General features: G+C 46.3%; 2 protein-coding genes across 2 annotated transcripts in view; one reads left to right on the plus strand and one right to left on the minus strand.

Moving 5' to 3' along the window:
- Window positions 1–2,317, plus strand: part of copa (COPI coat complex subunit alpha) — a 198,873-nt gene extending 196,556 nt beyond the window's left edge. Inside the window, exon 31 of the mRNA XM_063042473.1 lies at window positions 1,531–2,317. Coding sequence (XP_062898543.1) covers window positions 1,531–1,590 — 60 coding nt within the window. The 3' untranslated portion in view covers window positions 1,591–2,317. The remainder of the gene's footprint in view (window positions 1–1,530) is intronic.
- Window positions 2,318–3,542: 1,225 nt separating this feature from the next.
- Window positions 3,543–17,432, minus strand: part of LOC134344207 (astrocytic phosphoprotein PEA-15) — a 35,782-nt gene continuing 21,892 nt past the window's right edge. Inside the window, exons 3-4 of the mRNA XM_063043616.1 lie at window positions 4,954–5,109; window positions 3,543–4,545 (exon numbers count right to left, since the gene is read on the minus strand). Coding sequence (XP_062899686.1) covers window positions 4,481–4,545; window positions 4,954–5,109 — 221 coding nt within the window. The 3' untranslated portion in view covers window positions 3,543–4,480. The remainder of the gene's footprint in view (window positions 4,546–4,953; window positions 5,110–17,432) is intronic.

Raw genomic sequence — 17,432 nt, forward strand, 5'->3', positions numbered from 1 at the left:
AGGGGGACTGAGACACTGGTCAATGTACAGATATCTCCATGAGGGGGACTGAGACACTGGTCAGTGTACAGATATCCTACTGAGGGAGAAGGACTGAGAGACACTGGTCAGTGTACAGATATCTCCATGAGGGAGAAGGACTGAGAGACACTGGTCGGTGTACAGATATCTCCATGAGGGGGACTGAGACACACTGGTCGGTGTACAGATATCCTACTGAGGGAGAAGGACTGAGACACTGGTCGGTGGACAGATATCTCCATGAGGGGGACTGAGACACTGGTCGGTGTACAGATATCTCCATGAGGGGGACTGAGACACTGGTCGGTGTACAGATATCTCCATGAGGGGGACTGAGACACTGGTCGGTGTACAGATATCTCCATGAGGGGGACTGAGACACTGGTCGGTGTACAGATATCCCCCTGAGTGAGGGGGACTGAGACACTGGTCAGTGTACAGATATCCTACTGAGGGAGAAGGACTGAGAGACACTGGTCGGTGTACAGATATCTCCATGAGGGGGACTGAGACACTGGTCGGTGTACAGATATCTCCATGAGCGGGACTGAGACACTGGTCGGTGTACAGATATCTCCGTGAGGGGGACTGAGACACTGGTCGGTGTACAGATATCTCCATGAGGGGGACTGAGACACTGGTCGGTGTACAGATATCTCCATGAGGGGGACTGAGACACTGGTCGGTGTACAGATATCTCCGTGAGGGGGACTGAGACACTGGTCGGTGTACAGATATCTCCGTGAGGGGGACTGAGACACTGGTCGGTGTACAGATATCTCCATGAGGGGGACTGAGACACTGGTCGGTGTACAGATATCTCCATGAGGGGGACTGAGACACAGGTCGGTGTACAGATATCTCCATGAGGGGGACTGAGACACTGGTCGTTGTACAGATATCTCCATGAGGGGGACTGAGACACTGGTCAGTGTACAGATATCCCCCTGAGGGAGAAGGACTGAGAGACACTGGTCGGTGTACAGATATCTCCATGAGGGAGAAGGACTGAGAGACACTGGTCGGTGTACAGATATCCCCCTGAGTGAGGGGGACTGAGAGACACTGGTCAGTGTACAGATATCTCCATGAGGGGGACTGAGACACTGGTCAGTGTACAGATATCCCCCTGAGTAAGGGTGACTGAGACACTGGTCAGTGTACAGATATCCTACTGAGGGAGAAGGACTGAGAGACACTGGTCGGTGTACAGATATCTCCATGAGGGGGACTGAGACACACTGGTCAGTGTACAGATATCTCCATGAGGGGGACTGAGACACTGGTTGGTGTACAGATATCCCCCTGAGGGAGAAGGACTGAGACACTGGTCGTTGTACAGATATCCTACTGAGGGAGAAGGACTGAGAGACACTGGTCGGTGTACAGATATCTCCATGAGGGGGACTGAGACACTGGTCGGTGTACAGATATCTCCATGAGGGGGACTGAGAGACACTGGTCGGTGTTTGTTGCCTTTTCATTAACCCTCGCTGTTTTATTTTCTAGGTGACTCAGATTGGCAAGGATGTGATCGGTCTGCGTATCAGCTCACTGCAATTCCGCTGAGCTCCCCAAATTTGGATGGTTGCTCCTGCGTGCTGGTGTGTGCAGTGAGTGGCTGCCCCTGACATGTTGGGAATTCTCATGTCGCTCTCTGCCTCTGTAAAATTGGTGTTTTAGAAATTGACGTCTGCATTCCCTGTGGACTCTGATCCAGCTCGGGCTTTCCTTGTATCCCTTTGCAGTGTACTGACTGGATCCTGCTTCTATTTCCTGGCAACCCAATTTCCAATCGCTGCCTTGGAATACTGCTCCCAGATTTCCAAACAATCTCCGCCTTCCCCCCCCCCCTAATCCAGTTGCTACTTTTCCAGATATCTCTATACAAGTCCTGGATTTGATATTTAGCCCATTTTGTTGGTTCCAGGTTTTCTAAATTGTGAGCTGCACGTTCTCTGAATGCTCTTTCACATTGTAATCCTGTTCCAAGTTTTCTTACTCCTCAACTCTACCTTCTGGTTCTGGCTTTCCAGTTAACTCGCTCTCTTGCTGGCTCAGCTCCAGCTGCATGTTCCACCATCTGGACCCTCACTCAATATATTCTCCAAGGTTTACTGTCTGTTCCATGATTTCTTTTCCAGATCCCAGTGCCTGGTGTCTCTTCTGTCCCACCTGCAATCTGGTTTGTTGGGTTTTGAGCTATGGGCCAGATTTCCCAGTGGATACTCCCATCCCCTCCACTCCACTTACAGGGTTTATTTTCCCAGCTTGTAATGTATCATGTACCCGCTTTCTCCCCACTCCCATGCCACGGGCTTCTCCTTCAATGTCTATATAAAATAAAGTGTTATTGCTGCTTTTCAGTCTTTTACTCATTCCGGGGAGCGGGGTGGTGGGGGTGGTGAGGAAGGGGCGGGAGGCAGGGTGAGTGTCTTTGCCTGTTTCTTCCATAAGACATGGGAGCAGAATTAGGCCACTTGACCCATTGAGTCTGCTGTTCCATTCATTCCATTTCCTTCTCAACCCTCTTCTGCCTTCTCACTGTAACCTTTGACAGCTTGACTAATCAAGTACTGGTAAAGCTCCGCTTTAAATATACTCAATGATTTGGCCTCTGCAGCTGTCTGTAGTAATGAATTCCACAGATTCACCACCTCTGGCTGAAGAACTGCTTCCTTATCTCTGTTTTAAAGGGACATACCTCTATACTGAGGCTCTGCTCTCAGGTTCTAGACTCCCCCACTTTTGGAAATATCCTCTCCACATCCTTTCCAGTAGTCGATAGATTTCAATGAGGTCATCCTTCATTCTTCTGAACTCCAGTGAGTACAGGGCCAAAGCCATCAAAAGCACCTCATACATTAACCCTTTCATTCCTGGAATCATTTTCGTGAGCCTCCTCTGGTCTGTCTCCAATGCCAGTACATCCTTTCTTAGATAGGGGGCCCAAAACTGCTCTCAATACCCCAAGTGCAGCTTCATTGGTGCTTTATAAAGAGACTTTTCCCATTTGGAAAATGGTCCCCACCTTTATTTCTTCTGCAAAAATGCATGAACATACACTTCCTGACACTGTATTCCATCTGCCACTTTGCATATGCCCCCAATCTGTCCAAGTCCTTCTGCAGACTCTGTGCTTCCTCAATACTATCTGCCTCTCCACCTATCTTTGTAATGTTGCAAACTTCGCCAGAAAGCCATCGATTTCAGCACCAGACCACAGGCGTATAATGTGAAAAGTAGCAGTCCCAAAACCGACCCTGTGGAACACCACCAGTCACCAGCAGCCAAACAGAAAAGACTCCTTTTATTCCGACTCTTTGCCTCCTGCCAGTCAACCAATTTCCTATTCATTCTCGTGTCCTGGGAAAGGTTTGCGCCAATGATGGGGTTGAACCAGGTTGCCTGACCCCTCCCACATCAACCATGACCCCTCAGCCACCCAGTCACCCCTCTAGCAACATTTTGTCTTTACGCATGCCCCTCCCAATCAGAAGACAAAACCATCTCTTGGGTGCACAACGCATTTAATGACACACTCCAGTAATGCTTCAGCGGTTTGCACACGGACTGGCTGTTAATCGGCAGGTTAGCAGGAATGTGGCGCCGGGACCCTGCCTGCCCCTCCACAGCCTGGGCCTGGGGGCCAGGGCTGGAGCTGGGGCACTTTTCCTCCCCACCCAACAGGAAGTTGTGCAGGTCGAGGCCTGAGGCCTAGTGATTAAGACTTTTCAGAGGTTGAGGCCTATTGGCTGTAGGCCAGCCCCATCCCGCTGGGAATCCCTCTCCTGGCCCTGTACCCCTCCCCTCTTCTCTCAACTCAGAGGCTTTGCCATTTCTCACTCCTCCTGCCAACTGGTGGCCATTTTTATTATTCCCTACCCTCCCCCCAACCGGCTGGCCTCTGCTTACCTTGCCATCTGTTTCTGTCCCCACCCCCCATCCTGTCCTGAGGGACACCTCCAAAAGAATTAAGGCCTGCCCGGACCAAAGCCTCAGTCCCCACTTGGCGTCAGGCTTTGTGGGTGTCACACCCTGACTCCAGTCGGCCGGGCTGGGTGGGTGGGGGGGGGGGGTAGAGAGGGAGGGATGGTGTTGCATCCCACCCAATATCTCAGAATTTGCATAGAGTTGAAGGCTAGATAGATAGGGGTGGGTGGGGGCCAAGGCTGTTGTAGCCTCTTCTTTGCCTCCACCAAGGGGGCAGGCTTCAGGTGCACAGGAAGATCCCGGTAACACAACACAACAGATCATGATGTATGGTGGTGGGTGGGGTAGGGAGTTTTTTTTTTGCAAAGTTACAGGTTAATGTTACTGGTGGGTTAGTTTTTTTTTCTTGTTACAAACACTATTTCTGAATGCAGGTTCTTTCTCCCCCCCCTCCCCACACGCACATTCTCTCTTGCTCTCGCTCTCTCCCCCATTTGCTTGCTCCAGGGCCTTCACTGGCCACGGCTCAGGCCTTCTTGGGGGGCAGTTTCAGTTTGATGATCTCGTCCTCAGATGGCTGCCGAAGGATGTCTGGGGAAAACAAGGAGGAAGGGATTATTAGCCGGTCTTCTCACCCCTGACTCATGGATTCCTGTGGCCTTTTTTCCTCTTGAAGACACTGGACATCTCTCACACCTGGCCCACCATCTCCATGGGACCCCTTCCTCCCCCAAAAATCCCACAGTCCTCTACACCATCGTCCCAAACCCCGTTGACCTCTCATCTCTCCGCCCTGAAACCCTTGCTTCATGCACAATGCCATTCCCTGCCCTTACCCCTGATTTAGCCTTAAGGCCCAGTCATGCAGGTTGGACATTCCAGGATTGGAGAGGGTGGCTGGCAGAGATACAGGACCTATTGACCTCCTACCTGGGTTTGGGTGGCCCATCGGATCCCCTCTCTCCCCCCACCCCCGGCCCCAACCCTGGGCTTTCTCACCTTTGTACTTGATGGCACTGGGGATGCGGGTAAACTTGGAGTCCACCTCCTCATCCTCGGAGATGTTTAAAACCTTGGTCCTGTAGTCAATCACCATGGTCAGGAGGTCGGGTCGCCGGGACATCTCGAAAATGTGTTCGATGTATGAGAGGTTGTCTGCAGTTCAAATAGATTTACTATCAGAGTGCATTCACGGCAAATACAAAGAAACACATCAATGAAACACTGCACGTGACAAAGGCACTCGTGCTGATACAAAAATGAGAGAAAAAGAAACAAAATAATCCATAAATATTAAGAACATGGGCTGATCAGTTGTGGGAACAGGTCAGTGATGGGGCAAGTGAAGTTATCCCCACTGGTTAAAGAGCCTGATGGTTGAGGGGTAATAACTCCTTGAACCTTGTGGTGTGGGTCCTGAAGCTCCTATACGTTCTGCCTGATGGCAACTAAGATGGTGGGGTCCCTGATGACGGGTGCTGCTTTCCTACAACATCGCTCCTTGTAGATGTGTTCCATGAAGGTACGGGCTTCACCCATGTTGGACTGGTTTGTATCATTTTTGTAAGATTTTCTATTCAAAGGCACTGATGTTTCCATTCCGTGAGCATGTTAAACCTCCACGTTGGAAGTTGGGAGGGGAACAGGGTTGAGGGGAAGACTCAATTTGGGGAAAGGGTTGACATAGTTTTCTGAACAGTGAGGTGAAAAAAACGTTCATTTCTTTTGGGAGGACCAGTGAAGCCTAGGGGGGCTTGGTGAAAATACCAGGATGAGGGAGCAGAGGCGAATCCCATCCTAGTCCTTGTAAAATGGTATTACAGTAGAGTAGCACCATCACAACTTGGGGTGTTGGAGTCTTCTGTAAGGAAATTGTACACTGCCCCCCCAATCCAAAGATGTACCACTTAGTAGGCTAATTGGTCTTTGTAAGTTGTCCTGTGATTAGACGCGGGTTAAGTCGATGGGTGCGGGGCTGAAGGACCTGTTCCATACTTTATCTCTAAATTAAACCAAAAAAATAATAAAATAAAAGCCAGCATTGGCATTGGTGAGGTCGGCAGGACTTCCAGCTATAACAACCTTAATGCGCCAGCTGCAATTATCGTGGTCCATTACTTCACCCAACCATTCCAATTATTCTACACAAAACCAGATCCCTTCATTTGTTTAGTAAAACCCTCCCCAAGACCCCTAGAGTAATACGGATCAGAGTCATTTGATATCGGCAGTCTTGAAGGGTCTCGGCCCAAAACGTTGCCGGTTTATTCCCCTTCATAGATACTGCCTGACCGCCTGAGTTCCTCCAGCATTTTGTGTGTGTTACTCTGCATTTCCAGTATCTGCAGCATCTTGTGTTTACAATTCCCCTCGTCCTCCTTTGCTAAAATGTCTCTCTTTCTCATAGAATCCTTGATTGGCCTGAACGCTTACTGATGTTATAGACCAGTTGTTTGATCATTCCTGGATCCATTCCTCATCATATTTATTCTGTCTACTTTTAACAATTTCCCATTCAGTCCTCGACACCCCATTACAGGAAGGACACTGAGGCCTTGCAAAGGGTGCAGAGGAGGTTTAGTCATAGTCATAGTCATACTTTGTCGATCCCGGGGGAAATTGGTTTTTGTTACAGTTGCACAATAAATAATTAAATAGTAATATGTAAATTATGCCAGGAAATAAGTCCAGGACCAGCCTATTGGCTCAGGGTGTCTGACCCACCAAGGGAGGAGTTGTAAAGTTTGATAGCCACAGGCAGGAATGACTTCCTATGATGCTCCGTGTTGCATCTCATTGGAATGAGTCTTTGGCTGAATGTACTCCTGTGCCCAACCAGTACATTATGTAGTAGATGGGAGACATTGTCCAAGATGTCATGTGACTTGGACAGCATCCTCTTTTCAGACACCAACATCAGAGAGTCCAGTTCCATCCCCACAACATCACTGGCCTTACGAATGAGTTTGTTTACCAGGAATCTACCTGGATTAGAGGGCATGTGCTCTAACGAGAGATTGGACAAAGGCTGAGGGAGATCTGATCGATCATAAGATATAGGAGCAGAATTAGGCCAGTTAGCCCATTACATCCGCTCCATTTCATTGTGGCTGATCCATTTTCCCTCTCAGCCCCAGTCTCCTGCTTTCTCCCTGTATCCCTTCTTGCCCTGACCCATCAAGAATTGATCAAACTCTATCTTAAATATACACAATGACTTGGCCTCCACAGCTGCCTGTGGCAAAGAATTCCACAGATTCATCACTCTCTGGCTAAAGAAATTCCCCCTCATTTCTGTTCTAAAAGGGCACCTCTCTGTTCTGAGGCTGTGTCTTATGGTCTTGACTCTCCCACCATGGGAAAAATCTTCACATCCACTCTGTCAAGGCTTTTCACTGTTTGATAGGTTTCAATAAGGTCACCCCTCATTCTTCTGAATTCTAGTGAATACAGGCCCCCAGCTCTTCATATGACAAGCCATTCAATCCTCGAATAATTTTTGTAAATCTCCTTTAAACCCTCTTCAGCACATCCTTTCTAAGGGGCCCAAAACTGCTCGAGTCCTCTTGAAATGAATGCTAACATTACATTTGCCTTCCTCACCACAGACTCTACCTGCAAATTAACCTTTAAGGAATCCTGCACAAGCACGCCCAAGTCCCTTTGCACCTCAGTATTTTGTATTAACTCTCCATTTAGAAAATAAAACTCCTTCATTTCTTCTACCAAAGTGCATGACCATACACTTCCTGACCCTGTATTCCAACTGCCATTTCTTTGCCCATTCTTCTAATCTATCTAAGTCCTTCTGTAGCCTCTCTACTTCCTCAAAACTACCTCCCCCACCACTTATCTTCATATCATCTGCAAACTTCGCAATAAAGCCATCAATTCCATCATCCAAATCATTGACATATAATGTAAAAGAATTTGTCCCAACACGACCCTCGTGGAACCCTACGAGTCACCGGCAGCCGACCAGAAAAGGCTCCCTTTACCTCGTGCCAATCAGCCACTGCTTTATCTATGCTAGAATCTTTACTGTAATACCAACCTCATGGCTGGCACCTTGTCAAAGGTCTGAAAATCCAAGTACACAACATCAGCTGATTCTCCTTTGTCTACCCAGCTTGCTGTTTCTTCAAAGAATTCAACAGATTTGACAGGCAGGATTTTCCCTTAAGGAAACCATGCTGACTACAGTGTATTCGAAGTACCCTGAGACCTTATCCTTAATAATCAACTCCCAACATCTTCCCAACCACTGAGGTCAGACTAACTGGCTTATCATTCCTTTCTTCTGCCTCTCTCCCTTCTTGAACAGTGGAGTGACATTTGCAATTTTCCAGTCTTTTGGAACTATTCCAGAATCTAGTGATTCTTTAAAGATCATTACTAATGCCTCCAGAATCTCTTCAGCTACCTCTTTCAGAACCCTGGGAGGCACACCATCTGGTCCAGGTGACTTATCTAACCTCAGACCTTTCAGTTTCCCAAGAACCTTCTCTCTAGTTATGGTAACTTCACATACTTCATGACCCCTGACACCTGGAACTTCCATCATACTGCTAGTGTCTTCCACAGTGAAGACTAATGCAAAATACATATTCAGTTCATCTGCCATTTCCTTTTCCCCATTACTCCCCTCCAGCACTGATTTCCAGTGGTCAAGTATCCACTCTCACCTCTTTCACACTTTATGTACCTGAAGAAACTTTTGGTATCCTCTTTAATATTATTGGGTGGCTTACTTTCATAATGACTTTTTTTTAATTGCCTACTGTTGGTATTTGAAAGCTTCCTATAACTTACCACTAATTTTTGCTCTATTATATGCCCTCTCTTTGGCTTTTATGTTGGCTTTGACTTCTCTTGTTAGTCATGGTTGTGTAATCTTTCCTTTAGAATACTTCTTCCTCTTTGGGATGTAAATATCCTGTGCCTTCCAAATTGCTTCCAGAAATTCCAGCCATTGCTGCTCTGCCCTCATCCCTGCCAGTGTTCTTTTCCAATCAAATTTGGTCAACTCCTCTCTCATGCCTCTGTAATTCCCCTTACTCCACTTACTGATACATCTGACTTTAGTTTCTCCTTCTTAAATTTCAGGTGAATTCGATCATATCGTGATCACCTTCCCCTTAAGCTCTCTAATTAATTCTGGTTCATTGCACAACACCCAATCTAGAATTCCCTCGTCCGCTCAACCACGGGTTGCTCTAAAGAAAACCATCTCGTAGGCATTCTCGAAATCTCGCTCACAACCCCCCCTCCCCCCTCCCAGAATCCAGCATCACCCTCAGGTTCTTGGTTCCTCAATCTACCTGCGTATTGAAGTCCCCCATGACCATTGTAACATTGCCCTTTTGGCATGCATTTTCTATCTCCCATTGTAATTTGTAGACCAGATCCTTTCTACTATCTGGGAGTCTGTATACAGCTCCCATCAGGATCTCTTTAGCCTTGTAGTTCCTTAACTCTATCCACAATGATTGAATACCTTCTTTATGTCACCTCTTTCTTATGATTTAATTTCATTTTTTTTTACCAACAGAACAACGCAGCCCCCTGTGCCTTCCTGCCTATCTTTTCGATACAATGTGTATCCTTAAGCTCCTGGCCATAATCTTTCATCCATGATTCAGTGAAGCCTAGAACATCATACCTGCCAATCTGCAACTGTGCTGCAAGTTCACCTACCTTATTCTGTATACTACACACCTTCAGTCCTGTATTCACGATTTTGTCTGCTTTTTACATTGTTTGATTTCAATTTTGCCCTACCAACAGCCTCTCCTCACTACACATTGCCTGTGTTTGTAAACCAGCCACCTTTCCTACAATACTTCTTGCATTGAAATATTGGCAGCTCAGGATACTCGTCACACCATGCTTAACTTTTTGATTCCTAACTTTGAGGTCTTACCAACATCTGCCTCCACAACCTCTCCACTAACTGTTCTGGTTCTCTGGTTCCCATCGCCTTGCAGCTCTAGTTTAAACCCCACCGTGCAGCATTAACAAACCTTCCTGATAGCATATTAGTCCCCTTCCAGTTCAGGTGCAAACCGTCCCTTTTGAACAGGTCTCACCTTCCTTGCAAGGGAGTCCAATGAATCAAAAATCTTATGCCCTCTCTCCTACACCAACTCCTTAGCCACGTATTAAACTGTATAATCTTTCTAGTTCTGGCCTCACTAGCACAAGGCACAGGTAGCAATCCTGAGATCACAGCCCTGAAGGTTCTGCCCGTTAACTCGGCACCCAACTCCCTATGGAGAACCTTGTCACTTGTCCTACCCATGTCACTGGTACTGACATGGACTCTGGCTGTTCATCCTCCTACTTCAGAATGCCAAGGACTTGGTCCTGACACCTGGGATGCAACATACCATCTGGGAATCTTGTTCTTGCACACAGAACCTCCTGTCTGTTCCCTAACTAACGAATCCCATCAACGCAGCGTGCCTCTTCTGCCCCCTTCTTATCTGAGTCACAGAGGTAGACTCAGTGTCAGAAACCCGACTACTGTGACTTTCATTTGTTAGGTCAATCCTCCCCCTCTCCCCAACCTCCCGACGGTATCCAAAGTGATCCACCTGTCCTTGATAGGGATGGCTACAGGGTCCATAACCCCTTTCTGATTCCTGACTATCGCTCAGGCTCCTGTGTCCTGCTCTTTGGGTCTAACTAACCCTTGAAATGTCCTGTCTACCACCGCCCGCCCCCCCCCCCCCCAGCCTCTGGAATGATCCAGAGTTCATCCAGTTCCAGCTCCAGCTCCTTAATGCAGATTGTTAGAAGCTGCAGCTAAACACACTTCTCGCAGTTCTACTCGTCAGGGACACTGGAGGTTTTCCTGCCTTCCCGTATCCCACAAGAGGAGCATTCCACCATCCCGCCTGGCATCTCGACTGTCCTGAACTGAGCAGATGTACAGAAGAGAAGGGGAAAAACTTCACCTAGAGCTTTTCTTTTCTTTTGCTTTCTCCGACTGAACCCTCTGCTCGTGGAGGCCTCAAGCAGATAAAGCGTCAAGGTCACCATTCTGACTCTATCAAAGGTTTACAAGAGGCAGAGTGTAGACAACGAGCATTTTTACCCCAAGGTTGAAATGTCTAAAAATAGAGGACATGCATTTAAGATGAGAGGGGGACAAGTTTAAAGGAGATACAAGGTGCAAGGTTTTTCAAAAAACAGAGAGAGGTGGGTGTCTGGAATACACCGGCAGGGGTGATGGTACAGGCAGAATCATTAGAGAATTTTAGTTCATTTTTTAAATTTTTAGTTTAGAGATACAGAAGAAGCCATTCCAGCCCTTCGAGCTGCACCGCCAAGCAACACCCGATGCCCTACATAATCATGGGATAATTTATAATGACCAGTACACCTTTGGATTGTGGGAGAAACTGCAAGACTTGGAGAAAGCCCACACCTTCCATTTGGAGGATGTACAGTGGAAATGGGAAGTGAACTATAAGCGCCGATCTGATGCCCTGAGCTGTAACGGTGTCGTGCTAACTGCTGCACAGCTATTTTAAAGGATGTTTAGATAGGCACAGGAATGTGAGGAAAGTGGATGGATTGGCAGGCAGAAGGGATTGGTTTAGTTCGTTCGGTAGGTTTCTCCCCCTACTGAAATGGAAGACACTGATTATGAATCTATAAACATTCTTCATTCACCTATTTATACAGTGTGGAGTAGGCCCTTCCAGCTGGCTATCCCAAGAACCGCAGAATATCGATTCACCCTAACCTAACCATGGACAATTTACAATCACCAATTAACCTATCTAGTATGTCTTTAGACACCCAGAAAAAATGCACGTACGCCACAGTGAGGACATACGGCAGCCATTTAGTACACTGGGTACTATCTGTGTGTTCTTCATGCCGGGTGTTGGGAGGCCTGGGAGAGCCAGAGTCTCCCAGGGAACTTCACCTGCGTGAAGTGCATCCAGCTGCAGCTCCTTGAAGACTGTGTTAGGGATCTGGAGCAGCAGCTGTATGACCTTCAGCTTGTACGGGGGAGTGGGGAGATAATTGATCAGAGTTACAGGGAAGTAGTCACTCCGAAGTTGCAGGAGGCAGTATCTGGGTGACTGTCAGCAGAAATGGAAATATGAATAGGAATGGAGCACCCCTGTGGCCATTCCCCTCAAAGATAAGTATACCGTTTTGGATACTGTTGTGGAGGATGTTGTGCATGGAGACCAGGTTACTGGCACTGAGCATGGGTCCGTGGTGCAGAAGAGAAAGATGGAGAAGAGGGGAGCGGTAGTGATAGGGACTGTATACTTAGGAGAACAGACAGGAGACTCTGTGGACGTAACGTAAACAGAGACGCCTGGATGGTAAGTTGCCTCCCAGGTGCCAGGATCAGGGATGTCTCAGATCATGTCCACAACATTTTGGAGAGGGAGGGAGAGCAGCCAGATGTCTTGGTTCATATTGGTACCAATGACATAGGAAGGAAAAACAACGAGGTCCTGAAAACAGAATTTAGAGAGCTAAGTAGAAAGCCAAGAAGCAGGACCTCCTGGGTAGTAACTTCTGGATTATTGCCTGTATCACGTGCAAGTGAGGATAGAAACAGGATGATTTGGCAGATTAATGTGTGGTTGAGATGCTGGCGCAGGGGACAGGGCTTCAGGTTCTTGGATAACTGGGCTCTCTTCTGCGGGAGGTATGACCTGTACAAAAGTGACGGGTTACACCTGAACCTGAGGGGGGCCAATATTCTTGCAGGCAGGTTTGTTAGAGCTGTTGGGGAGGGTTTAAACTAATTTGGCAAAGGGGGTGGGAACCGGAGTGAAGGGATTCAGGAGCGGATTGAAAAAAAACAAAGGCAGTGTTCAGTCAAACTGTCAGGAAGGTGATAAAACAAAATTGCAGCCACCAGGGATACAGAATCAAAAAGGGCAGCAAATACAGTACTCAAAGTGTGATATCTCAATGCACAGAGTATAAGAAATAAGGGGGATGATCTTGTTGCACTACTACAGATTGTCAGGTATGATGTTTTGGCTGAAGAGTAGTTGTAGATGGGGGCTGAATGTCCAAGGTTACACGTTGCATCGGAGAGATAGGAAGGTAGGCAGAGGGGTGGTGTGGCTCTGCTGGTAAAGAATGGCATCAAATCAGTAGAAAGATGTGACATAGGATCGGAAGATGTTGAATCCTTGTGGGTTGAATTAAGAAACTATGAGGGTAAAAGCATGTTGATGACAGTTATGTACAGGCCTCCCAACAGTAATGGGGACGTGGACCACAGATTACAACAGGAAACAGAAAAGGCGAGTCAGAAGGGCAATGTTATGGTAGTCATGGAAGATTTCAACATGTAGATCGATTGGGAATATCAGGTTGGTAATGGATCTCAAGAGAGAGAGTTTGTTGAATGCCTACGAGATGGCTTTTTAGAGCAGTTTGTCATTGGTCCCACGAGGAGATCAGCTATACTGGATTGGGTGTTATATAATGAACCAGAGGTGATCAGGGAGCTTAAGGTAAAGGAACCCTTAGGAGACAGTGATCACAATATGATTGAGTTCAACATGAAATTTGAAAGGGAGAAAGCAAAGTCTGATGTAGCGGTATTTCAGTGGAGTGAGGGAAATTACAGTGGTACGAGAGAGGAGTTGGCTAAGGTAAATTGGAAGGAGTTGCTGGTAGGGATGTCAGCAGAGCAGCAATGGTGTGTGTTTCTGGGGAAAAATGAGGAAGGTGCAGGACACGTGTATTCCAAAAATGAAGAAATACTCAAATGGTAATATAGTACAACTGTGGCTGACATGAGAAGTCAAAGCCATTGCAAAAGCAAAGGAAAGGGCATACAACAAAGCAAAAATTAGTGGGAAGATAGAATATTGGGAAGTTTTAAAAAAATCTACAGTGAGCAACTAAAAATTCATTAGGAGGGAAAAGATGAAATATGAAAGCAAGCTAGCAAACAATATCGAAGTGGATAGTAAAAGCTTTCTCAAGTTTGAAGAAATGAAAGAAAGATGAGAGTGGATATAGGACCACTAGAAAATTAGGCCGGAGAAATAGTAACAGGGGCCAAGGAGATGGCTGATGATCTAAATGAGTATTTTGCATCAGTCTTCACAACGGAAGACACTAGCAGTGTGCTGGGTGTTGAAGGGTGTGAGGATAGAGAAGTGAGTGCAGTTAATTACAAGGGAAAAGGTGCTCAAAAAGCTGAAAGACCCAAGGGTACATAAGTCATCCGGGCCAGATGAACTGCACCCCAAGGTTCTGTAAGAGGTAGTGGTAGATATTGTGGATGCATTAGTAATGATCTTTCAAAAAATCATTGGACTCTGGCATAGTGCCACAGGACTGGAAAATTGCAAATTTCACTCCACTCGTTAAGAAAGGAGGAAGGCAGCAGGAAGGAGATTATAGAGCAGTTAGCCTGACCTCAGTGGTTGGGAAGATGTTGAAGTCAATTGTTAAGGATGAGGTGATGGAGTACTTGGTGACACAGGACAAGATAGGACAAAGTCAGCATGGTTTCCTTAAGGTTTCCTGCCTGACAAACCTGTTGGAATTCTTTGAGGAGATTAAAAGTAGGATAGATAAAGGGGATGCAGTGGATGTGGTATATTTGGACTTTCAGAAGGCCTTTGACAAGGTGCCACACGTGAGGCTGCTTACCAAGTTAACAACCCAAGGTATTACAGGAAAGTTACTAATGTGGTTAGAGCATTGGCTGATTGGTAGGAGGCACTGAGTGGGAATAAAAGGATCCTTTTCTGGTTGGCTGCCAGTGACTAGTGGTGTTCCACTGGGGTCGGTGTTGGGACTGCCTCTTTTTATGCTGTACATAAATGATTTAGATGATGAAATAGATGGCTTTGTTGCCAGGTTTGCAAATGATATAAGATTGGTGGGGGGGGGGGCAGGTAGTGTTGAGGAAACAGGTAGGATGAGGCAGGACTTAGATAGACTAGGAGAATGGGCAAATGAAACACAATGTTGGTTAAATGCATGGTCCTGCACTTTGGTAGTAGAAATAAATGTGCGGACTATTTTCTAATTGGGGAGAAAATCCAAAAACCTGAGATGCAAAGGGACATGGGATAATACATAAGAACATAAGAAACAGGAGCAGGAGTAGGCCATCCAGCCCATCGAGCCTGCCCCGCCACTCAAAAAGATCATGGCTGATCTATTTCCTTGTGCAGAGCACCTTGAAGGTTAACTTGCAGGTTGAGTTGGTGGTGCGGAAAGCAAATGCCATGTTAGCATTCATTTCAAGAGGTCTAGAATAGAAGAGCAGGGATGTGATGCTGAGGCTTTATAAGGCACTGGTGAGGCCTCATAGAAGAGCAGGGATGTGATGCTGAGGCTTTATAAGGCACTGGTGAGGCCTCACCTGAGTATTGTGAACAGTTTTGGGCTCCTTATCTAAGAAAAGATGTGCTGGCATTGGAGAGGGTCCAGAGGAGGTTCACAAGGATGATTCCGGGAATGAAAGGGTTATCATATGAGGAACGTTTGATGGCTCTGGGTCGCTGGAATTTAGAAGGATGAGGGGGGATCTCATTGAAACCTTTTAAATGTTGAAAGGCCCAGACAGAGTAGATGTGGAAATGATGTCAGACTAACTGGCCTATAGTTTCCCTTCTTCTGCCTGTCTTCCTTCTTGAAGAGTGAAGTGACATTTGCAATTTTCAGTCTTCAGGAACCATGGCAGAATCCATTGATTCTAAAGATCATTACCAATGCCTCCACAATCTCTTTAGCCACCCCTTTCAGAACCCAGGGGTGTACACCATCTGGTCCAGATGACTTACCTATCTTCAGACCTTTCAGTTTCCAAGAACCTTCTCCCTAGTAACGGCAACTTCACTCACTTCTGCCCCTACACTCTCAAGCTTCTGGCAAACTGCTAGGGTCTTCCTCAGTGATGACTGATGGAAAATACTTCTAAAAACGCAAACACGAGGAAATCTGCAGATGCTGGAAATTCAACACACACAAAAAATGCTGGTGAACGCAGCAGGCCAGGCAGCATCTATGGGAGGAGGTACAGTCGACATTTTGGGCTGAGACCCTTCGTCAGACTGAAGATGCTGCCTGGCCTGCTGCATTCACCAGCATTTTTTATGTGTGTTGATGGAAAATACTTACTCAGGTCATCCGCCATTTCCTTGTCCCCCATTGCTACCTCCCCAGCATCATTTTCCAGAGGTCTGATATCCAGTCTCACCTCTCTTTTACACTTTATATATCTGAAGAGACATTTGGTATCCTCTTCAATATTATCGGTTCCCTTACTTTCATATTCCACCTTTTTCTTCTTAATGACTCTTAGTTGCCATCTGGTTGGTTTTTAAAAAGTTTCCCAATCCTCCAACTTCCCACTAATTTTTGTTCTATAATATGCCCTCTCTTTGGATTTTATGTTGGCTTTGACTTCTCTTGTCAGTCATGGTTGTGTTATCTTGCCTTTAGAATAATTCTTCCTCTTTGGGATGTATCTATACTGTGCCTTCCGAACTGCTTCCAGAAATTTTAACCAATTCTGCTCTGCCATTAACCCTACCAGTGTTCTTTTCCAATCAGTTTTGGCCAAATCCTCTCTCATGCCTCTGTAATACTCCACTGTAATACTGATACATCTGACTTCTCCTTCTCTAATTTCAGGGTGAATTCAATCATATTATGATCACTTTCCCTTAAGGGTTCATCTTAAGATCTCTAATCAATTCTGGTTCATTGCACAACACCCAATCCAGAATAGCTGCTCCTTTAGTGGGCTCAACCACGAGCTGCTCTCAAAATCATCTCGTAGGCATTCTGGAAATCCCCCCTCCTGTAATCCAGCACCAACCTGATTTTCTCAATCTACCTTTTCCCAATATTGAAGTCCCCCATGACCATTGTAACATAGCGCTTTTGGCATGAATTTTCTATCTCCCATTGTAATTTGTAGACCACATCCTTACTATTTTTACTCCCACCAGGGTCTTTTTACCTTTGCAGTTATTTTAGCTCTATCTACAATGAGTCAACAGCTTCCAACCCTATGTCATCTCTTGTCAATGATTTAATTTCATTTTTTTTTAAACCAAAGGCCATGTCACCCCTTCTGTCTTCCTACTTATCCCTTCGATACAATGTGTATCCTTTGACATCAAGCTCCCAGCTATAATCTTTCAGCCATAATTCAGTGATGCCTACAGCATCGTACCTGCCAATCTGTAGGTGTGCTACAAGTTCATCTACCTTATTCCATATACTGCATGCATTCAAATTCAACACCTTCAGTCCTGTGTTCACCCTTTTCAATTTTGTCCGCCTTTTACATTGCAACTCATCCTGTTGACTGCAATTTTGCCCTAACATCAGCCTCTCCTTGCTAGCAGTCTCTCTACATCCTGCCTCTGTTTGTAAACCAACTACCTAATCTTCAGCAGTATCACTCTGGTTCCCACCCCCCTGCCAATTTAGTTTAAACTCACCCATTG

The sequence above is a fragment of the Mobula hypostoma genome, chromosome 3 (assembly GCF_963921235.1).
Source record: "Mobula hypostoma chromosome 3, sMobHyp1.1, whole genome shotgun sequence".
Taxonomy (NCBI): Eukaryota; Metazoa; Chordata; class Chondrichthyes; order Myliobatiformes; family Myliobatidae; genus Mobula; species Mobula hypostoma.